The sequence below is a fragment of the Halictus rubicundus genome, chromosome 4 (genome assembly GCF_050948215.1).
Source record: "Halictus rubicundus isolate RS-2024b chromosome 4, iyHalRubi1_principal, whole genome shotgun sequence".
Taxonomy (NCBI): Eukaryota; Metazoa; Arthropoda; class Insecta; order Hymenoptera; family Halictidae; genus Halictus; species Halictus rubicundus.
The window spans coordinates 7,817,479-7,840,998 of NC_135152.1; the positions used below are offsets into that span (position 1 = coordinate 7,817,479).

General features: G+C 40.7%; 2 protein-coding genes and 2 long non-coding RNA genes across 10 annotated transcripts in view; 3 read left to right on the plus strand and 1 right to left on the minus strand.

The window, feature by feature from the left end:
• The window catches only part of LOC143353327 (uncharacterized), a 41,376-nt gene extending 31,306 nt beyond the window's left edge, over positions 1 to 10,070 (minus strand). Inside the window, exon 1 of the long non-coding RNA XR_013082110.1 lies at positions 9,819 to 10,070. This is a non-coding gene — a long non-coding RNA (uncharacterized LOC143353327). The remainder of the gene's footprint in view (positions 1 to 9,818) is intronic.
• On the plus strand, positions 3,931 to 9,259 carry LOC143353325 (tyrosine-protein phosphatase non-receptor type 7). 4 transcript variants are annotated; one of them, XM_076786553.1, is made up of 8 exons: positions 3,931 to 4,139; positions 4,938 to 5,130; positions 5,220 to 5,397; positions 5,474 to 5,695; positions 5,784 to 6,197; positions 6,285 to 6,580; positions 6,663 to 6,872; positions 7,102 to 9,259. In XM_076786553.1, the coding sequence occupies exons 1-8, from the start codon at positions 4,013 to 4,015 to the stop codon at positions 7,214 to 7,216; spliced, it is 1,755 nt and encodes a 584-aa protein (XP_076642668.1). In that variant the 5' UTR covers positions 3,931 to 4,012; the 3' UTR covers positions 7,217 to 9,259. The 4 variants fall into 4 exon arrangements, with proteins under 4 accessions (XP_076642668.1, XP_076642669.1, XP_076642671.1 ...); XM_076786554.1 differs by having other exon boundaries at positions 3,931 to 4,121; XM_076786556.1 differs by lacking the exon at positions 3,931 to 4,139 and adding an exon at positions 4,225 to 4,599.
• An 89-nt stretch (positions 10,071 to 10,159) lies between the features above and the next one.
• The window catches only part of LOC143353324 (myelin regulatory factor homolog 1), an 89,305-nt gene continuing 75,944 nt past the window's right edge, over positions 10,160 to 23,520 (plus strand). For all 4 annotated transcript variants that reach the window (XM_076786549.1, XM_076786550.1, XM_076786552.1 and 1 more), the window contains exon 1: positions 10,160 to 10,814. In XM_076786549.1, coding sequence (XP_076642664.1) covers positions 10,766 to 10,814 — 49 coding nt within the window. In that variant the 5' untranslated portion in view covers positions 10,160 to 10,765. The remainder of the gene's footprint in view (positions 10,815 to 23,520) is intronic.
• Positions 22,273 to 22,823, plus strand: LOC143353809 (uncharacterized). The gene is made up of 3 exons (XR_013082210.1): positions 22,273 to 22,299; positions 22,517 to 22,584; positions 22,658 to 22,823. It is a non-coding gene; the product is annotated as an uncharacterized LOC143353809 (long non-coding RNA).

Sequence of the window (23,520 nt, forward strand, 5' to 3'; positions counted from 1 at the left end):
ATTGCTAATCGATGAACAACCTATGTAAGAGCCCAAATTGAAGTATAATAATCCATAAGCAGGGGCAACATTTTTCCATTTCTCTTTTTCGAAAAATCGTTACACTCACGTAATATTAAAAATTTTGCAGAGGAAAACAGTATAACCTTTTTTTAACGCTTCAGGCGAGACTTTTTGTTTGCAACACTATTTAATTATTAATAATCGAGGGTCTGCTGCACCTTAAAAATTTCTTTTCATACATTTCTAATGAAGAATTATTCAATAAAAATTGTCCAGTACCAAAAATTAAGATTATTCTTGATCTTACAAACACATTTTCCACACAGCCGCTATAATAATTCGAACACCCACTGTATATCAGCGAAAATTGCGACACGGTCGTACGAATTTCAGTTTAATGATTTTGCGAGTACAATGACGTCGTCTGCAGCCGTGTCTCTTTCTGATAATCCTGTCGAAGGGTAGAAGTCCTTGTAACATAGCAGGGCGCCACCCACGCGCCCTCAGGTTCGGAGACCAATCGGCGTCTTGCAATTTTACGCAAGTGCGTGTGTCTGGCTGCGTGCGCCCTACGAAAGCTCGCAAGCTCCCTCGGAAGGGTGAATGGAGGCTCTAATTTAGTCAGTGGCACGGCCGCCCTACGATTCGTGCAGATCCACGCTCGCGGTCCGCTTTCCGCGAGCCTGTTCTCGAGAAGCCGGGTCTTCCTCTGTCGCTGTCCAAATCCGGCCTTTTCTCTCGTCTTTTACCGTGATCGATAGCTGCCAATTGTGACGTGACCTCGATACCTCGAACAACAATCCATTGTCTTTCCTATAGACGGAGGAAACAGTCGTAAACGGTGTCGGTGATACAATTCGTTCCACATCGAAACGCTTCCAACCGGATGACTTTTCGATCACGAACACTCGGGAAGACGCAACACGACAGACAAGTAAAAGTGAGACGACGAAATGAATAGTTTCTGAAAGGTGATAACGAGCTCGAACGACGAATTAAAAGGATTAACGCCTCGTATAGTTTTTGCTAGACGATCGATCAAAAAATAACTGGATAAAACGCGCCGGATGATTTCAAGTTGAAATGTTCGGGTGTTATGGATATAATTTTTAAAATTTGAGTCACCTGCCGTTCTATTCTCGCACGCACGCCCGCACACGGAGGACAGCGTCGTTTCCCGTATCGCGGGAATCCGCTTTGTTCGATCGTGACCAGACTTCAACAAACGTATTTACGAATTTAAAGAAACGGGAAGCACGTGAGTGTTTCGGTTGTGGCAAGCCGGCTTATTGATTTTTCCGCCGCTGCCACGACAATGATAGCCGGTTACCATTGTTGAGTGACAGGCATCAGTAGGCAACGTGTAGCGTAGCTTCAGAGAAACGAGAGTTCATTGAACGCCTGTTACGAGAAATACAGTAGAAGTATTGTATAACAGGAGGGAACGGCTGGCTACCAATCAAGAGCACTGCCAACGACGTCGAAACTCGTGTGTAACGTTCAAAGACGATCGCCTAACCGAAATATAAAACAAAATTAACCTTGGCCGTACCGGCAAACGAGTTTCTTCTGAGATCGATATCCGCCGCAAGAATGAACGATCCAGCTCGACGAGGACGGTTCAAGGATTTCAGAGGAACAACGCGAAGACTCGACGATTAGCGTTCTGGATCATTTGAAATTCGCCGAAGTACCCCTGTCACGAGACTCGAAGATAGACGATACATAAAAACAGAACAGGCGAATGATTCGACAGACCGAATATTGGATGTCGGCCGTGTGGCAGGGATGAATGGGCAACATCCGGTTTGCCTGAATCACCGAGATATTCTTGAGAAACGCGTAAGACCGTGCCCGACTAGCTTTTCGTCCAGCCCCGAGCATTGTCTGGCCAATGGGAGGTCGATAAAGGGTAAACTAATTGCTTAACACGGTCAAGATCGCGTGAGTGCCGTGGTTTTGCAATCATGCAGCCGGTTGCGAGATAAGAGGGAATTGTTTCGTCAGTGACGAGTGTATATTAATCGGCCTGTCGTTATGTGCCTGAAAACCGACGAGGATCTCCAATCGTTTTGCAGTTTCTGGATGGAAAAATACGCGTGGCTGTACACTTGCGCAAACATGAGGCGGTGCAACGACGGTATTTTAGTACACGGTAAATTCGAGCACGTTCAACGTCGAACGTACTTGCCATACGTCTATGTATCGTCGCTTCTTCTGCTGTCTTGCTTTTCGTCTTGCTCCCCCATGAGAAACTTTAATTTCATATCGCGAAACTGCGGGATGATTCATTCCTGAGATGCGTCAGCGCAGCGTAAAAATGTTTCTTTTAATGTTAACCACCGTGACGGCTATCCATGACCCATAAACGTCCCTGCGATTAGACAATCCTACGACTCTCGTTGCCTTTTTGCTTTGTTCCTTTGCTAATCGAATAATCGCGAGCATTTCTGTACTACCCTTTATCATCGATCGCGGGCAATACGGTTTCTTACCTCGGTGTACGTACACATACTATTACATGCGTGCATTACGTCGACGCATACGGTGTGCGAGCGACAATTTAGGTTTCAACATGTACGCTATTAGTGTCGCAAGGTTTTAGAATTCGTGTGAGGAAAATTTAATTAATTTATCACACGGGGTTATTTGATATTAAAACCGTCGAGTGCTAAACGCGACCGATGTATATAGTTTTATGATAATGATAAAACATATACAGACTTCATATTATTCTTGACACTAGGTTTACACGGAACTAAAACTGACTGTTTTACATTATTTTATAAAATGATTTTCTATCTAGATTTTTGGCTATTTTTTTGAAAATAATATATACCAAGAGAAATAAATTTGTTGGATGATCTCTCATGGTTCTTTACAATCTCAATAATCGTAAATTAAAAATATTAGAACCCGACATTTTGACAGGTCCCGTAAACCTAGTGTTAATATAGTATTTAGCCGAGAAAATGAAGCGTTCATTACGCTAATCATGAATTTACATAAATATTTCATTAATATAATGAAACATCTTCGTTCGAGGAAGCGTTTATTCTTCATTCGAAAAATAATCTGTCGTCTCCGTTAAACTACGGAATTTTCTCAATTAATAGTTTTTGCCAGATACAACACCATTTTCCAAGATCTACATAAATAATTCTTTCTGTAACACACCATGCTTATCCATTATACTCTAACAATTTCTAATATTATTTAAAAGAGGACCGTTGAGTTTTATATACATACAGCACGGTCATTGAAAAACCCATTAATAGACATCCGGCAGTTAAAGTGTTAAACATTTCGAACATTCTCCGAGTGTTCCGAGCAGACAGAGGTAGCATAAAGAGTAGCTATTACGGATAAGTTCTATTCTGGGAAAGGATCCTCAAATATGTACCGATCGATGCGGTGGGCCTGACCAACCAAATACAAATTCTTTCACGCGCCGCCGTGAAGAAAAAGTTTCTCGGTATCGTACACCCGTGAAAATGGTACTTCCGTTAAAAAGCGGGCGTGCCGACGCCGACGCCGACGCCGACGCGACGCGACGCGAGAGAACGCGTGTGTGCACGGGAATATATACATAGGAGCATGTTCGCGCGAGAGAGGTAAACGCGCGTCCGGCTAAATGAGTCGAAACGGACATATGCATTCGTCTCGCCCGAAACAGAATAACCTTCCCCGGTTGGGGTCTCAATGGGCAAACGTAAAACTTGATTCCGAATGCGTTTTACTATCATTAGTTGCACGTGCTTCGCTTTCATTCACCTTGAGTCCCTCCCGCCGAATTCTCGGTACTGGTAGTAAACCAGCGTTGCGATTGGCCGTCGGTTGCGTGCGGCTCGTCGCTGATTGGCCGCTATTTACTCCCGTACCTAACCGGAGTGCAAGGCCGAACCGCACCGAAGCCCAGGTCAGGGTACACGAACGGCGTCTTCGGCAGTTCGAACGCGAGGCTTGCGCAGTCGAGACCGGCTGTGCCTCTGCCAACAGTGTCTCAAACATGGCTGTTTACACGTCCACGCAGCCGCTAGTTTCAAAACGCGAGTACCGTTTCGCTAACGACAACACGATCCTCCTCGTGGTCCTAGCGTACGTGCTGCTCGCTAAAGGTATCATCAAGTCATTGAGTAAGAGTCTTCTGTCGCGATCTTGTCCGGTCCGCGACACCTATCATCCACGTACGCACACATACTCGCGCGCACGGTGTCCGGAAAACAGGATGTAGCGCTTATTTGTGTGTCGGTTGTTTTCGTGTTTGTGCGTAATCGGGTGCCGCGTGTGTATGGGTCACGTTGTAGAAGGCTCGCGGGTAGTTGGTGGCTGGAACGATGCTGTTCATCCACTTGTCATACGCGCTCGAGACTCTGTGCAACGTATGCCTGTCACACTTGCCTGCCTCGGGATTTTCGAGTTGTTACGCGGAGAAAATTAACGCGCGATGCTTGTTTCCTGTGCAACCGCACGTAACCCGTTCCCTCCGGTTCACGGGGATCCGTTTCCGACGGTCGGAACCGCGATCGGTGGTATTGTCGGTTGGGATGTACGGTCTTCGACGGCGGTGACAGAGGAAATATGTTCCGTATTGCGGTAAAAAATAGTGTGCAACGGTGTTTCCGTCTTGTTCAGTTGGCTCTTCTACCACGTGTCACGTTCCACGAGTGGACTCCCAGTTTTCTTGCATTTGGCACACTATTTTTGTGCTCCTTCTGTATGGAATTTGCGTGGTGTCTGTACTGTGAATAACATGTATGTCCAATAATACATTTGGAATACTATTGTTCGTTGTTATTCTGTCGTTTCTGTAGCATTTAGCGGTACCATGACGTTCGATCAATTTTAGAGTATATTTGTAACATGATCTGTTCAATCTGTAGGACTCGGTGGGTTTCTGTTCGCTCATTGTGTCTATTTCATTTTTGTTGCAGGAGGTACAAGTACTCCGTTGACTAATCACTATGTGAACGATGCGAACTATTATGACATTTCGAGCAATGACGACAATTCGGATCCTTTGGAAAAGTTTTACTTAATTACCGAACGAAGGTGGCACACGGACACAGTGCTACCTATCCCCTTACTGCCATCTACCGAGGGAATGTCTGTTCGATCTCCTCATAGGTACGTTATAAGAGACTTATGGAATAATGTAAATTTATCTTTAGTTAGCGTTTGATATATTTGTATTTGATATTTGTTTTTGCACATAGGATTCCACAGTCCATAACGGGACTGGACGATGCTGGAATGGATTTGCAAGCAGCTCAACTCAGCACCCGAGCAGGACAGGAGGTACGCTCTACCACAACTTTATCATGGCTAGACTGGCAGCTATCACTCTTTGTAGCACTTTGCGCCATCGCTGGCGCCATTCTCTTCACATTCTTGGTGAGATTATATTCCAAAGAAGCTTTGTATGTACTGTTAGGTAAAATGATGTAGACTAACAATTTTTGTCGTTCAGATTTTGTTATGGCTACGAAAACAAATGTCGCGTGAAAAGGATACAGAAGATGGTGATAGGAGAGGTCTGGTAGAGGAAGGTACTGTAGGTCACCCTGAGAAGTCTACCAAATCTACTAAGGTATCGGTCGAAGGTCAATGGGTTCATCAACCCACCGTAAAACCATCTGTGTCTGCCCAGTCTGTCCGACCAGTTACTACTCAAATCAGTGGTTTGCCAGAGGTATGCGCTCCAAGAAAATAAACAAAGTTGAGAAACAGAGAATTATAAAGCAATGGTACCTAACATTCATGAATTCTTTTTTGTCTAGGTAATGTCAGTGGCCACACCAGAACGTAGACCAGAGCCTATACGCATAAAAGCTAAAAGATTGCTCGAACGACGTGGTTCAAGTGCAAGCTTGACTATAGAATTAGCACCTCCTCCTGAAAGCCCACCACACGTGGTGACTCCTACTCGGGAATGTACCACGGAAGAATTTTTACTGAGTGCTGGAAATGTCCTGTCAAGATCGCAGCTGAAAAAAGCAGTCAGTGACCCGGCATTATTGCACAAAGAATTCTGGGAAGTCCCATTGAATTTACCCGAAGAACTAGATATTGCTGGATATTGGGTGAAAAATAGATACAGTTCTGTGTTACCGAATCCACAGTCGAGAGTGGTTCTACCAAGTACTTCTTCAGATGATCCTCTCTCCAGCTACATCAATGCCAACTACATACGGGTATGCACATAACAGAGTACAATACTCATGGTAATCGGAGCTCTTTTGTTATACAACGTTTCATCTATCATATGTTTATTCTAATAGGGGTACGACGGAGAAGATTCGCGTTATATCGCAACACAGGGACCATTGACTCGTACAGTAGCTGACTTCTGGAAAATGATTTGGGCGGAGAAAGTTCCCGCAGTCGTCATGATGACGAAACTACACGAAGCCGCGAAGACGAAGTGCGAACCATATTTTCCACTGGACAAAAATAGTTGCATGTCAGCTGGACCTTTCACTATTCTCGCTACTTCTATTGATACCAGAGATGGTTACACAGTCAGAGACTTGGAGGTTAGATTCGAAGGAGAAAGAAGACATGTCCAGCATTATTGGTATATGAAACTAATATGCCTACAACCATAAACTTATTCGCAATTTAGATAAACAAGAAGTAATACAACTAATTGTGTGCAGGTATGATTCATGGCCAGACCATGCCGTACCTGAAAATGCAGATACTCTGGTTAGCCTAGCTGCAGAAGTGAACTCTTTGCCAGGACCTGTTGTTGTTCACTGCAGTGCAGGAATTGGAAGAACCGGGTGTTTCATAGCTTTAGCGACAGGAATGACACAATTATCACGGGATGGAAACGTGGATATTTTAGGCATTTTATGTCAAATGAGGTAAAGCGATAAATTCTAAATTGAATTCAAATGCTGTGTACCTAAAGCCAATGGCTGTCTAACAAAATTCGGAGCTTACTTTGTCTCCATTAGATGTCGCATAATGTCTGTGTACCAACTAACGTTATGCGGCGTGTAGAGGGAGATACGGTCGGTACAGTGTACATATTGTGCGAGGCTACCGATTCTTTTTAATCCAATTAACTAATTAAAGGCATCTTGTTTGTAGGTATGACAGAGGAGGCATGATTCAAACGGCGGAACAGTATGAATTTGTTCATCGTGCACTTTGTCTATACGAACAAACGCTTGACGGCGGTAAATCAGCGAGCGCTGGAGATTGATGCGATTAATAATGCGACCCTATGGGAATTGATCAGAACTCGTTAGAAGAAAATTGACGTGAGAGTTACACGAAGATTCACAGAATGATTGTGAGGTATTGTCTGCAAAATGATACTTCGTCCATGTGTGACTCTATCTCTGCCACGATAGAAATACTATGAAGAGAATCTTAGTCTTTGAAGACTAATGGGTGTCTCGACTGTTTTCAACGTGTTTAAGGATGAGTTTCGTCTCACTGCGAGACTCAAGCCATCTCGTCTCAAGCTGCCATTTCTATACTGCCATGACAAATCGTTGACAATTAATATCAGTCATAAAGCTCAAGGGAGATGATTAAAAAAAAGAAAAATTAAATATGCTACTATTCTTAAACGGAATTAAAACTGTTCGACATATAAAGAAAAATGATATACTATAATTTAACTTGCAAAACGAGAGATCAGGGTTTAGACTGGACATTGGTTCAGGTTTTTATGAATTCTGTGTGTATCGGAAGTTAGATTGGATAGTTGTTAACACACTTGCAACTATATAGTATTCTGAGGAAACTTGTACTTTCTGCGATTTGATGAACTTTTCCTTGGCTTCTTGATGCGGCGATGTATTGCAAAGTTAACACACAGCTGTGCAGACTCTAATGCTGATGGCGAATAAGTAACTTTATTCGAATGAAAAATCATGAATACAGAACGGCAGATTAAAGCTATATAAAATTGGGACCCAGATCAATTAAATATTTTTATCCTATTTGTAGTTCCTAGTTAATTTTACAGTATGCACAATGATTTCCATGACTTCTAATTAATTTATCAACAAAGACTGAATGCAGGTAGTACAATACGTTTATTATATAAGTTATAAATCTAACTAGACATAATGTGCTTCTGTAACGCAAGGTAAAATTCATGACGTATTAATGACAGTCCTAAAGCAAGTACATTTCATTTTTGAAGAAAAGAAAAAGAAATTGTTAAAGTACGTTCAATGACCTGAATCTCATCAATAACGTGAACTTCATGGATGCGTGATATATTGAATCAAGGTTAAAGTTACTATATAGTTTTCTCTTCAAGTATTATGTACAAATCGAATTATTTATTTCTATTTACTATTTCAAATTAATGTTTAAAGGAAAAAACAGATCATGGTCATGGTGTAATGTCATGAATTTGCATTGAAAAGAGTTGCTGCTTTTATTGACGATTAGCAATTTGTTTATTCAGTTGGAAGATTAGTCTGTAGTTGACAATAAGTGTTATTTAAGCCTTTAAGAGTGTTGCAGTAAAAAAAAACTACTTTATTAGCATGAAAGGCAATAGCCAAATGGTTACATTTTTCAGTGAAAAAATTTTCTCGATCGAGCAAGCGAATTCTATCAACTTATAGATTTCAAGCATTGTAACAATACCAAAGTTGTTACTAGTATTTAGCCAGCTATGGTGTACCGTGAACAGATGCATTGCAGACTCTGCAGAATTTACGATGACTAGAATTTATTGTTTGAACATTGATTCGTTCTATGTAATTGACTCTCGTCGAATTCCAGTGTAATCCAGTGTAATTGTATTAGACTAAGACGTTTTCGATAATGAGCTACTATGAACGATCTCGGCATTTGTATTAAAAATGTATGTGCCGTAGACAAGTTGGTTGTTATTTCAAACATAATCAGTCTATTCACTGGAACCTAACATGTGAGTTTTTGTTCTCATTCAAATTATATGGATATAGGATGCCCCGAAGTTTTACCTTGAATGCGGTATGAGCGTATGGATTTTGAGCGGAAGATTGTGATATGTATACACAAATATATATATATATATATACTTGTACATATATTGTACAGAGAGTAAAATATATTTAAGAGAGTATGTATTTGTCTAATAAGCAAATCAAGAGTAAATTATTTATGAATATGTAAAACCTTAAGATAATTTAATGTAAACGTATTAATAATGTAACAACAATAATAATAATAATTTAGAAGCCTTTTGGTGTTCAATTGTACTTATGTGACGTAATAAATGTTTATAGTACCCATACAATATCTTTGTATACTACTTTTGGATTTAACCTTTGTCAAGCCAAATTTGACATTGACTTTTGCACCAATTATTTTACTGATTTACTGCGCTTATTTCACTGATTTACATTACATTTATCAACAATGGTAGTATTTCTCAGTTGTTCTAAGTAGGTTAGTAAAGGTATGTATGGGAATATATTAAATTATTAAATGATGTCAAAAGTGTCTTTCGCAACGTGAACGTTCGATATTGTTAATAACACGAGAATATATAAACAACGCGATCATCTATGCCGTAATGTTTTATTATCTTCAAGCTTGCTCTTACTTAACCATGCAATGTGATTGTTCAAGAGGTCATTTCGAATTTGTATTGTGCACAAACAAAACGGATTTTCGGGATAACCTAATGATTGAATTATACAAATCGAGTGCCAAGTACGGAAGTGAAAGAGAAAAACACTTCGAAACCGACTTTAAATTTTCGCTCGTTTGAACTATAAATTCTCGCAACGTAGGTAGTCGAATACGTCAACTCGGAATACGCGATAGTAATCAATTGTTCCTCAACTTACAGATCTGTCAGTTTCGTTTTACCGCCACAGGTCAACTCAGTGTCGCCATCTTGAGTCTTACTGCGCTCTTTCAAATGAAACTGAACGATATTTTGGAATATTTGAACTGAGCCAACGCGATTCATTAAAATCCTTCGATCGGCATCGCGAAAGGTGACAACGACAATGTTGTACACGCGAAGGACACCGAGCTTGACAACCTTTTTCGCGGAACAACAGCGTTTCTCCGAGCGACGTGATCGCGCGCGGTGTTCAAACTCGACTCGGAGGAGACTGGATCGCGTCACGTGATCCGCTCGTTCTCGGGGCGACATGCACGGGGCGCGTTTGCATGTATTACATTCCGTGCGCGTGTGGTGTCGGCACGGAACTCAAGTTTAGTCCGCGCCTCGGGATTCTACACGGCTCCTGGTGTGGCCGAGCCAGTGTCAGATAATACGCGGAGAAATCGTTTGCGCGTAACGTCGCGAGAGACTACCGAGAGAGAAAGAAAAGAAAAGGAAAAAAAAAAGGTCGACAGGTTCGCGGAGTGTGCAACAGCCGTTTCTTTCGTTACCAGTTTTATTTCTGTTCTCGCGCGATGGTCTCGTTATCGTCGCTATTCGCCGTGCCGATTCTCGCGGAGGACCGTTCCTAGATCGAGTGTCGCTGCGCTCGAAGGTAATACATACGGAGAACAGTGTGACCACACGGAAGTAGAATCCGTGAGCGTACTCGTACTCGTGAATATCGTGGGAGCGACGGAGCAAGAGGGACACACAGGACAAGGGAGCAAGCACAGCCGCGAGAAACGGACAACAGAAATAAAGTAATCGGAAGTTATAGTTGCATATGCAATGTTGTGTACTATGTGGGACGTCGCATCGTGTGACATCGTAGCCTGGAGACAAAATGGGGCCCGCTGATCGGGCCCGGAAGATCTCAGGGGTCCGATTAACAACGGAGGTATGGATGTCATCGGGGACGGGGACGAGCAGACCCTCCAGGCGATTCTCGGTGAGTAGAACGCTGCTTGCTTGCCTGCTTGCTCGTCGAAAAGGACGCGCGAATCGAAACGTTCTCCGACAAGCCAGTTCGCGACGATTGACAAGCGTGACAGTTAAACAGAGTGTCGCGAGTCCGTCGCGGTTCGCCATGTACACCTCCGTGCGACCATAAACGCGCTCGTACGATCGTGTTGGTTCGGTTGCTCCCGTGCATTGACCTTAAACGCACCGGACACGGCTCATCGTGCGTTTTCGTGGCTCTGTCGATCTCCTTACCGATGACAGCGGACCACGCACAGTGCTCCCCTTTCCCCAGAAGCTTCGCCGAAACTCAAAATTTCATACCATCTTCAGGGAAATCGGTAGTCTTATGTTTTGGGGCCTTTATGCTGTAGAAAAAAATTCAAAATTCAAAATGGAATATCAAATACCACTCCAATAAGCGCTTTTGTAATTCATTATGGTAATACAGTATATCATTGTAATACAATATGATGATAAACAGCATAATCAATTACGAATATAGTTTTAACGCTAAAAACCTACCACGGTAAAATGACCGGTTTTATGTCTTACAATTATTGAAATTCTAAAAATTCATTTATAGAAAATGGTGGAATAAATGTCCAAGCTTTTATTATGTTGAAAATTACGGACAATCTCAATAGATTTAGGGTTACCATTTTTATAAGACAACATTTACCAGATACTGTTAATGCTTGGTAGGTTTAGCGTCAAATAAAGGTACGCACAGTCAATAAAGCAATTTTCTAAATTATCGAGGACTCCTTGCTTTATGCGAAGCAAGCTTTAAGATTCATTACTGTATGTTTAAAATGTCTATACAAATTTTCTGACTCGTTTCTTACCTGCAACTACTACTGTAATACGTATCTACACACACACACACACACACACACCTTATATGTTCTGCTATTTGCTATCTGCTTTCCTCAGTTTTTAATAATTAACAATTTGAAAATTCAACGAAAACTGTACGGTATTAATGAATATTGACCACCTGAGTATGTCGACGACATCTTTAATGTTGTTCACAGGAAGCGAAGATGGGCAGTACTTTAAATTAGAATATTTAAGAAAATTGCAAGTACTCGAAAAATTTTTCGATTGGATATTATATTCAACATTTAACTCTGTGTCATGAACGTTGATCGAGCGTGACACTCGGTGACCATCGAAACTTGTTTTCTACCGTTATGTTAAAACATAACAACGATATTTGACATATTTATTATATAATTCGTCAACTTTGACAGTCTATATCCAGATAACCAATCCCAAAATAGAGTGAGGGACCCGATTACTGCGAGGGCACCAATTACCGTGCCTATATTAATTATACTTATTTTGCAAGCATAATGAATATTGAAAAAGAGATATTTAACATATATACAGTGATTCCCACTAATATCCGGACGCTTTTAAAAATCGTATATCTTTGTTAATATTGGATCATACTAATTGAATTTTTTTAAGAAGTTAGCACAATTGTATACAAAACGTACCTTTTAAATTTCTATTATAAGCCCGCATAAAAAAGTTGCAAAACACAACTTTTAGTACTTTCTCTGTAATTTCGACCAATTGCAATTTTAATCAAACATTTTTTTCACGTTATGTAGCGATCCAATTGTTCTAACTTCTAAAAAAAATTCAAGCATTATAGTCCAATATTGACAAAGTTATGCGATTTTTAAGAGCGTCCGAATATTAGTGGGAGTCACTGTATATATATATATATGAACTGATTTTAATGAAAACAATTTAATATCTCTTTTCTAATAGTCATTACGCTTTAAAATATAAGTATAATTAATATAGGCACAGTAATTGGTACCCCCACAGTTATTGGGTCCCTTAGCCTAAGCATTTTGGCCAGCTTTTCGGGCGAAGGGACCACGCGACGCGACGGGACAAAACTGACGTTATCCTGCTCCACTTTGACCTTCCCGTTCCGCAACGGTCTGCTCGCTCGCCGGGCGGAATATTCTCGACCGTAATGAGCGCGTTGAGAGACCGGGGCATAGGTATTATCTGGCATAGTGGTTGAACCCGGTAACGGAACCCGGTGAAAAATACCGAGTTCTACGTTTTCGATTCTGGCCTATACCGATCTGTTACACGTGTCCGATGCATCGGCGCTCCGGACGCGGTGAATCAACGAATCAAGTGGTAATATCCTGGGAATCAGACGCGGCGTAAATTGTACTACTCGAAATAATTAGCGGGACGTTTGTACGGGGGTGTGGGGTGGGGGGAGTAAATCGAACGCCAAGGATGGACTGTCACTCCGAATTCCGCGGATTCGATTGCCGATCGTAATTCCTTTTTTTTTTCTGCAACTTTTATTCTACTTTTGAAATATACGATTTCCCCGTGTACATCAGTTTATAATAGCCTTTCTAAGACCATTATGCATGTACACGCGGTGTCCTAAAAGTCAATGATCATATAAATGTCGAATTTGTTTATGAAGGAGTATACATATAAATCTGTTAAAAAAAGGAAACGGTTAGTCCATTTTAAAATGGTCTGGTGACTCTGAAACATGTTTGCTTGGACATATGTATTTATGTGGAGTCACATCGGAGCAATATGGTTGAACAATCTAGGCTATAAATCATTTTGTCGCGTTCGCCATGTGCCAGGATCGTCGGGAAGTTTTTTTCTGTTGTTACTCTTTGTTTTAAATCTTCGTCTCAATAGTAATATTGTTAGGAAAGTTGAAAGGACTCGAAATGTCATTTTTTTTTCTTGACAAACCAATATTTAAGGTGTTAGGGATGGGGCAATTTCAGCGTCGTCGACTTCATTCAGAAATTTTTCCTGAATCGTGGCGAACGACTGCAGCGTTCTTAGTTCGCTCTGATTGATTTCCAAAGGAGAGTGCTTACGTGGATACATTTACCCTACTTTTGCCTTGACTGTGCTCCTCCCCTCCACGCTCGCGGAAAAACCGCCTTCGCATACCTGTTACACCTTTGGTTCAATGCATCGTGCTGCATCATTTCGTACCATTATTCGGTTGCAGCTATGCAGATCGCTGCTCTACCTTATACTTACACGGAGAACGCTGGAAATGATTGGGTAGCTGGGGAACGCATACCGATCTTCGGATTAAGATAAAATTAAGTGGTTTATGAGCGTATTTTACAATTGAGTGAGTAAATTTTTGGATTGAGTTAAAGTTAAGCGGTCTCTCATAAAACTGTCTTCATATTTATTGTAAAATAAAAATTTTCAGTGCACATAATTAACAATTTATCGGTTAAGTAATATGGGAACGTTGTTACTTGTTGGAGAACGTGTATCGAACAAAAATAAAAGCTTGTGATGATATTACTTCGTATAATTTCATGCGAATCAAAAATTAATTTCCTACGAATTTATGCGCAATTTGTGTCGAACAATTTGATTCGACAAAAATGCCATGATCCTATTCCGCAGTGTTTCAAAACGCGCGGAATTCGCGTAAACGTTGATTCACGAACAGTACTTGAATGTACCCTATGCGAAATCGGCTCGGAATAACTGGAGGAATCATCATTTCCAGGCTGTTTAATGACGCTCCGAACATTCGACATACCAGTCTGTATTTGCATCTTTTTCTGAACACTTACGGCCAAAGCTGGTCGTCCGCGTCGGGTGCATTCACCTGCATCGAGTGCACCGAAGCATTCTTCATCTGGGTCGGAGGTTGCAGCGCCGGTGCCCGGGTTCTCTCTGTTTCACTTGATCCTTCTGTGTGTCTATCCGATTAACTGCGAGTCATTGCTTTGCCGGCGAATACGATTAAACGCGTTAATGCGTGTTTCATAGTTTCTCTGTTTTGCTAGGATCTTTATTACGGTCCTCGGAGCAGTTGGTGAATCTAAATTTTTGCTGCATGATTCATATTTAGCGCGCATGCTTATGCATACCTGTCTGTCGTAAATCACAGAAAGTGAAAAAAATTAACTTCTCTTCTAACAACCTTTCGGAAAATTTTATTTTGTAGAAACATTTCTAACACAATATTCAGATCATATTATTACCCAATTTTTGCTAAATTTTTTTAAATAATATTCTAAATGTAGAAAGATCCGCAGTTTGTTCGTGCTAGTTCGTTTTTTCGTTTACGTATCATTTTCAATTATTTTGGGCAGTGTTACAAATTATTGTAATAGAAGAATTAACGAACACGATGATTTATATTTTTACGTAAGGATGATTATATTTGTACGGAGTATGCGAGAGTTGTGTCAGCGTAAAAATAAAATGTAACTGTTATTAAGTCTTATTTATTTATGTCAATTTGCCAATATTGTAAATAACCGAATAAGAATTGATATGCTTCATTACACTTCAAGAAAATTCAAGAGTTGTTCAACCTCATTTATTTCGCTTTTATAAATCCATAGTGGCGAGACTGGTTTCGTAAAATTTAATACACGAGCAGCGAATTAAGTATGACGTGCTTCACGAGAAATACCGGTATACAATTTGCAGCTTTAATTAAAGAAAATTAAGTACAAAAGACAGAGTCTGCTTCCCAGACTTGTGATTTCAACAGTTTCCTTCTAGATTCGACACCGGTCCATTTTTGTTAAGAGGTAATTATAAATTGTTACTGTAATGTTAGTCAATACTGTGTTTAAGTGACTTAATTAATTTTTTGAAAATTTAACACCTGCATTTACCGACTTACCATTAACAATTGATGTTGCAAATAAGAGGAATTCTGAAAAATATAAATATTCATTAATGGACACTTGGATGCCAGTAATTATTAAGTACAATACTTATATGTAGATCTATAGTACAGAGATGGAAGTGACGTAAAAATGCTCGGCGTTTTTGACCCCCATAGCTGGAGGAGCTCCTCAGAATCCGCGAACGGGGATAATAAACTTCTGTTTAGTATTTACTTCTGCGAGCGGTCTATGAAAGTTGAGATTTACATAAGAATGCGCCGTCCGTCCAGTCATGACCGATTAAAATACAAGCCGCGATTTCTGGAGCGAGTTGTACGCGCCGCAATAATTCCGCGCTAACCTGTCCCCGTTTAATAATATCCGACCGATGCAATTAGCCGAAGTTTTGAAAGGAAATTACGGCTTCTCGCCGGAATGATTATCATCCCGGAGGCGAGTAAAGTTTCACGGGGCAGATAGTATTACCGCAATTCGTCGGTCTTTGCCAACAATTCCAGTGTTCTCTCCTCGCTAGCGGGCCGACAGTGAAAGTCGCGGCGGCGGTGAATGTGCTTTTCCGTTTATTTGAAATTAACGGCTCGATACTCCAGCGTATAACCTACCTACTGGCTGTGTGCGCGCCGCGAACAGTTCCATTCACTTTTGATCATCGCCCGTCATTAACGTCTCGTTCGGTTTGCGAGTATGTATTTCATTCCACGTCGCGGAACGTCGCCGGTTACCGTCGATCCGCGCTGCTTCGAAACGCGCATGCTGCACAGCGAGCGTTCCTACGAAACAGTTGGCACAGTTCTCCTTCGATATAAGACGGCGGCTCGGGCCGGCTTTCGACGTGTTGCGGGCGAGGGTACCTACTCGGCTTGACGTTGTTCTCGAGTGGGTCGAAATTTGATGAAGATGTCCTTTTTCGTTGGAAAAGTATAGATATACCCTCTCAGTGTGCGCCTCGCAGTTTTAGAAAATTTTAATGATTCATTTCTCGGTTCATTTCTCGGTTTAGCTACATTTTCAATCGTGACTAAAAGGGTGGATCCTGGTCTAGAGGATAAAAAAATCAAATTTTGGCTATTGTACTCTATTCTTTTGTACTGAGAAAAATATTTTCATACTGTTCAACGAACCAATAAAATATTAAATTCAAATGAAATTCCAAAAATTCGCGTTAATTTGAATAATTTACTGGAGAATCCCCCTTTGAACGAGGGTTACCTGTGATCGGTCAAAGAACGATAATACTGATCGACGCGAATCGAGAATGACTCGGCGTCAGGAAAGTCGTGAGAGGAGAGTTCGCGACGGTGTGCGTCGGTTAATGAAATTAGTACGGGAACGGTAAATATAGCAGAGCCAGTACTTTCCTCGCCGCTAATTAATTCTCCGCGCTAAATTATGCAAGCTCGGTCCGCTGTTGCGTGGTCGCGGACACGCATAAACGGGCGCAGCGCGGCGCGTCTCGCTGGTTAGTATCGGCCGGCGCGGCGTGGACCGATTTCTACGCAATTTCTTCGCCGGAAAGTGACGTTGTCGCGCGTTGGGTCTTCACCCTGTACGCACGGAGTCAAAAGAGCGGCTTTCCTGATTCGGACGCTGCCGCTTATCTGCAGTCTGCGCGGAACGTAACGACGCAAAATGAGCGCTAATGGCAACGTGCTTGTACACGTGCACACGTACACACCGCGCGACTCATCTATGCCGCACCGGCCTGGGCCGCGTGTGCGTGTGCGCCATTCACTGTGTAGAAAACGACAGAGTCGCGCGCGGCCAGCTTGTGACGCGATCCCGTTCGCGCGTTTCAAAAACATGCGATTTTTCAAGTTGCTCGGCAAGAGCGTTATGAAACCTTGTCTCCGTTTCTGCTGAATAAATAATCGGAACCGTTCCGCTTTGGATGGAAGCGAGCGAGAACCCGCGCGGACGATTATCAGCTTGCCGCCGAGCGACGCGGATTTTTCGTCTTCGCGTCTCGTTCGATCCGGAAACACGTTGTATTGGATGATTGTCAGATGTCCGATGATCTTCCGTTTTTTAATTAGGCTCAATCAGAAAATGTTTAAGAGAAGTCACATGGCTCTAGATTAGGTTCAACAACTAACCCTTATGGTAATAACCGGACACCCACTTTCGGTTTCTTTTTAAAACTTCTTTAACCGTTTGCACTATAAAGACAATTTTGCTATTCAAGTTTAATTTTGAATGGCATTCTTTTCCGAAAATTCGGTGGTTATGCGTGCTGCTGAACTGGACTCGTCTGATCACCACCAACCAATTCTACTTCCCGTGGAATTCTACTGCAATGCTAGGACACGCGTAGCCGCTGAATTTTCGAATTCGATTTTCTCGAAACCGAACCGTCAACCGTGGAAATGTTATTGGTTTTTTTTTCACTCGATTTTGCAGAAATAATCATCTCATGGTAGCTTGAATCACGCATCTTGAGCAATAGCTCCCTGATTGATTTACCGTTTCAAGATCGTAATTTGCTACCGGGATTAAAAGATTTATTAATAAGTTATTTATTCTGGAGTTTCAAAAGTATTTAAATTGTTACCGTCATTTGAGGGATCAAACTTTTGGAAATCTGGGAAACAACTATGAAGTTGAAATTCACCGTCGAATACATTTTTAAATAATATGCTTGCGAACGAAATATCGTGGAACATATTTGCCGAGCAATATCGTGTGTCAGATCCCGTTACCAAATTTCCACCGTGAAAAAGTACTCCGTTATCTTTTCGTTACCTTGAACCACTCAATGATTCACTATTGCTGCATTCAATGCTTCTGCATCATGCCAAGGTTATGTAAGAGCTAGTGTACTATTAAAATAAGTTACGTGGAAAATTGATAACATTAGAAGTACATTAATAAATATTAAATATTATTCGCCGCTATAATGTCCAGCCTATACAACATTACTAATAACATTTCTAATATATTTTTAAAACGCGATAAAACAAGTATTACGACGAAATCTTTGAATGTAGAAAAAAAAAACTTATCACAGAAAGAGAAGTTTCTATCGAGTAACTCCAAAAACGTCCGTTCAAGTTTTTGATATTGCTTGGCCATCTGTCGAATGATGTTTGTTTTTCGCTATAATAATTCTTGGAAGTCCACCACTGTTTAAACTCACGATCCGATGGGTCTAACTGGCTGAGAAAAGTGTTTCGATATAATTGGACAACAAGAACTGACGAAATCATGTTTGCGTTCTCATTTCCGAGAGCCTCGTTCTTCTGTACCGAGGAATTTTTATAGCCACACGATTTAGCCGTTGATCACAGATTTATCACGGCCAAAGTGGCAAAAACTATGGCTGACTTTCAAGTCATTGAGCTGCATAGGTTCGTTCCTGCAAAAAAAAAGAGGAAAGAGCAACGAAGTCCAGTTCGCTCGGCTTCGCTCGACGATGTATTGAAAACGTTTTACCAGAAGCCATAACTGTAAACTGCTCGCTAAACGCGCGAATAAACACCGACCTCTTCCGATTTTGTGTAACGCTTGGACGCCATAGTCATCGGAGCTATCTTTCCCTTCGAAACGGAAATCCCCGGAGTCGTAATAGAGAAAAAGTGACTTCAAAGATGCTACAACGTGCTCGTCCACATTTTAATCCGCGTCCGATTAATCCGTGACCGATAAGAAAGCACTTTTCGTTTTGGCATTTGTGTGACGGTACAAAAATAAATATTGTAAACATGTAAACACAAAATGGGTAAAATCTGCTTTGACACTAACCCTACCACGCGTTAACAGTATCTAGTAAATATTGCCTTATAAAAATGGCAATCCTAAATTTATTAAGATTGTCCGTAATTTTCAATATAATAAATGCTTCGACAAGGAAATTTATTCCATCAGTTTCCATAAATGAATTTTTATAGTTTCAATAATTGTAAAATATAAACCCGGTCATTTTGACCGTGGTAGGTTTAGTGTTAACGCATCGTATGCAAAGTATTTTGATCGATTTGTATGTTTAAAACGACTTGCGCAATCAAAGCAATTAATTTAATAAAATAAAACCTGAGAAGTTAAGATTTATGGTGCTCAATTACTTTTTCCCGCAGAAATTAATTTGTACGTTTGGAAAAATAATTCCATCATCCAAATATGACAATAATATTTTATTATCAGATGACATTATTTTATAAAATACTATACAGAAACTATAGTGTACACTTTACGTGTCCAGTGTAGAGCGTGTTAACGAAGAGAAAGAACTTGGTCAGCTTCCTAAACAAACGCGAGATTTTTTGCTTGACTTTGTAAAATTAATTGCTCCCGGTGAGCTCTCTTCGGCACAACCTTTTTTGCGTAAACGCTTATGCTGTTCCGGCATTTTGTTTCCTTTCTAGCCGGCGCGGCGGTTTCAGACGAGCAGCAATGTAGGAAACAGTTTCTCTTGTCTTCTTTTTCTGTCAGCTTTCCTAAAAGTTAAAAACGGGATTCTTTCGATTCTTTACTTTGTACGGCTGCGAGCATAACGCTACAATACGAGCGAAACGTTTTTGAACGGGAGAATCCGTGGATAATTAATTTCCGGAATGTATTTGCATTCGTCTCGAGTTTTTAACGTCACATGAAAGCGTGCTGTAAGAGTGACTCCTCTGGGACTTAATTCTGAAGATTTTTGTGTTTCTAATGTTACAGCGTAACATGATGCATCAGTGAGTCATTTAAGACTCGATAACTATTTGTTTTAAGGATCAAAATAATTGTTCTTATAGTTATTTAGTTCTGAAGGAGTTCGTTACACGAAGGACAAAACTGTTTTTCACGTGGACTTAATTGAAAGATTTGAAGGTCATCTTCGTTCTCTTAAATAGAACTACATGCAGATTTCGATGATTATGGTCATTCAAAATCTCTTAGGATTGCGGACGTAGAAACAGGCGAAAAAAGATAATTGACAGTTACGTGAAACCTATAAAATTCGCGTGATAGTTAATGCGTTAGCACAGCCGAGAATATTCTGTTCCAGAAACATTCATATTCATAGTGAATTTTCATTTGTTATTTCTTTCCATCCGCGAGTGACCTTGAACAAGCTCATAAAATTATGAGGTCTACGATCTGTGATTGTAGATGTTAAAAAATACCAATGACCTTCAAATGTCCTAATCACGTCCTCTTGAAAAAGAATTCCTTCATGCAATAACCTCACCGGAATTAACCAACTATAATTTTTCAAGTATTTTTGTCTTATCGAGGAGCTTATTTTAAGTGACTCATTCTGCATATACAAAGTACGTAAAAAACAACGTTGAACCATGAGTCATTTGCTATTCTGTCACGCATAGAGTTCACAAATCGTTCATTCATTGATTATGCTACTCTCCGATAGGAGTGTGAAACCACGTGCAGGTATTCTATAAAATTCTGTTGTACAAGAAGTGTTTTGATCGAAAACTAAAATTTCTAGAAACGAAGCCCCGTTATCTCCTCGAAATTAATGCAATTATTTGTAGTTACGCGAGTTTGTTGACTCATCGAGTATATCTGTGTTTTCGCCGATTGCGCAACAATTGTCAACATATGGATTTAATGCTCGAGTCTCCCATTTTTGCACTGTAACTTCAATTTTTCCTTCGCGAGTATTCTATTCCTTACAGAACGTCAAGCAAAGAACAAATTATTTCAATGTATGCGTTATTGCAATATTAAAATAGACAAATTTCTAATTAAACAAACACAAAAATCAAAGCGCAAGACGTAGTCAAGCCACAACGATAATTAACGGATCATTGCGTAAAATAAGAATTTTTTCCTTTCCTTCAAAATTTGACGTAGCTGAAAATAATATAACATTTTAAAATTCTTTTAAACGTTTTTTCCATACATGCACAAAATTCGCAGTCTAATGACAACTTAGCTGCGTTTCAATTGCTATCCACGATAAACAATTCTTCAATTAACAAATTACATTTCTTAAACTTGTAACGTCAGTTCGGATTCCTGATTTTATGCATTTATGAGAAAAATGGGTGGGCGTATTTTAAAACGGTAAAAACATTAAAACAATTTTTAAAAATTGTGACATTATTTCCAACCTATTAAACATATTAAGAAAATAAATTTCTATTTCACTGCAGTCTGTTGCAATTCAGGTAGAAAATTTTTATCCTGCATAAAGATCTAATTATAGCTGAAAATTTTAAAACGTTTGTAATAGATTAAGTTTCGCGAGTTCCACATACATTAATTCAATATTCCTAATTAAATCAAGTCGATCCAGTCCGTGAGCATGAGCATGACAAAAATATGGCAAAAGAAAAACATTTTACACGTCCGGGAAAATCATCTGTTAACTCGTATCAGCGACGATCTATTCTAGAAAGCAGTGGTTGCTGTACGTTTCGACGGAAAAATGTTCGAAACTTGTTTGCCGCGGGTAGGTTGCATACGTAGAACACGATCGAACGATAACTGGATCCGTTTATCGATCGGCGCGAATATCCTCCTATGTTTCCGTTCTTCCGCGGATGAGCGCATCTGTCGTTCTAGTTTCACCTTCGTCGAATTTGTCTATAAATAGGAACGAATGGTAGGTAAGCTGTACCGGTAGCACTAGTTTATTATACTCCATATAGTAATGGCGGCCATAAATTGCAACAAACGGTGTCGTCACGAGAGCCAATTTACTACTTACTACTTGCGCCCTTGCGTCTCTGCGAACGTGTCTACTTTCGTTCTTTTCTAATGTTGATACCGGCAAGAAAACATGTTCATTATGGTACACGGCGTGACTTGATGGAAGAACCCAAAAAGAAGTTGATTGTATGTGAGAAAATACGTTGAAAGTGCAGGATAACATTTTTCCATACGAGGCTTCGTTCTCGAGAAAATCGAGTTTGAAAATCCGCCAAGTTCGCGCGCTTAACATTTGTAAGAGGTATGGTCAGTCGTGAACTGCCACTCTTAAATTCTTCTAATTTTTCTACTATTTTAAACTTCACCTAATAGGTACGTCATTTATTTAATTTTTGCCTGCTAGATACACGAACTTGGTCGACATCTATACAAGTTCTTTATACATCCTTCCATACTGTTTAAATCTACTAAGTAAGTAATTTTTAAAGCTTTAGTATTTAATATTTCTCGCCTAAGTCTTTATTTTGAAACTATGAATTGACAGAGAAACTGGAAGGTTGGAAATTCGGCGGTTAGGCGTGCTGTTGAACAGGAACCGTCTGACCCGTCTGATCATGGGGTCAACCAATTCTACTTCTCACGAATGCTGGGGCACTTGTGGCCGCCGAACTTTCAAATTCGATTGTCTCGAAATCGGAGCGTCAACCTAGAAAATGTAATTACCTTTCTTTTACTTATTTCTGCAAATGGAATCACCTGATGGTATCTTCTGTGTTTTGATGCTTTGCATTTACCTATGCCTCGACAACGCCCCACACGTGATAATCAAAGATTAGGCGACTATAGTCGGGGCTACAGCGATAACAGAGGTTTTCATGAATCCCGATTAATCTTTTCTCTAAAATTATCAGACCGACTCTAGGTCGTAAACCGGCGTCTTTTGTAGTCAAATCACGCAATGACAATGACACGGAACGATTAGAGTATTGCTGCTCTTCGGTCCATGGCTGACATTTTCCCACTTGTTCACTGATCTGTGGCTCGTACAGTGAGCTACCTTATCGACAATTGCTCTGCTTATATTTGCCTTAGCCACATCTTATGTACGGGACTGTCCGAAAAAATTCCCTGATCTATCTGGACGACCGTGAACACGTCGATCTTGATCCCATCGCGGCTATCAGCCCCGAAGATCCGGGAATTCTCTTTTTAGCGCGCCTCGTGCCCGCTCGACCTTCCGTGATCGTTCGCAGTTGCTCCCGGGATTTTATTTTCCCAGGAAAACGTATCGATCCCGGGGCGAAGTTTATTTTGGAGGACAGGCCGCATGCCAGCGACAATAAAACCGTTCGATCGCGGTGTTATCGGTGATCGCCGGACATCAGGGATGAGTTATAGCGAGCCGGT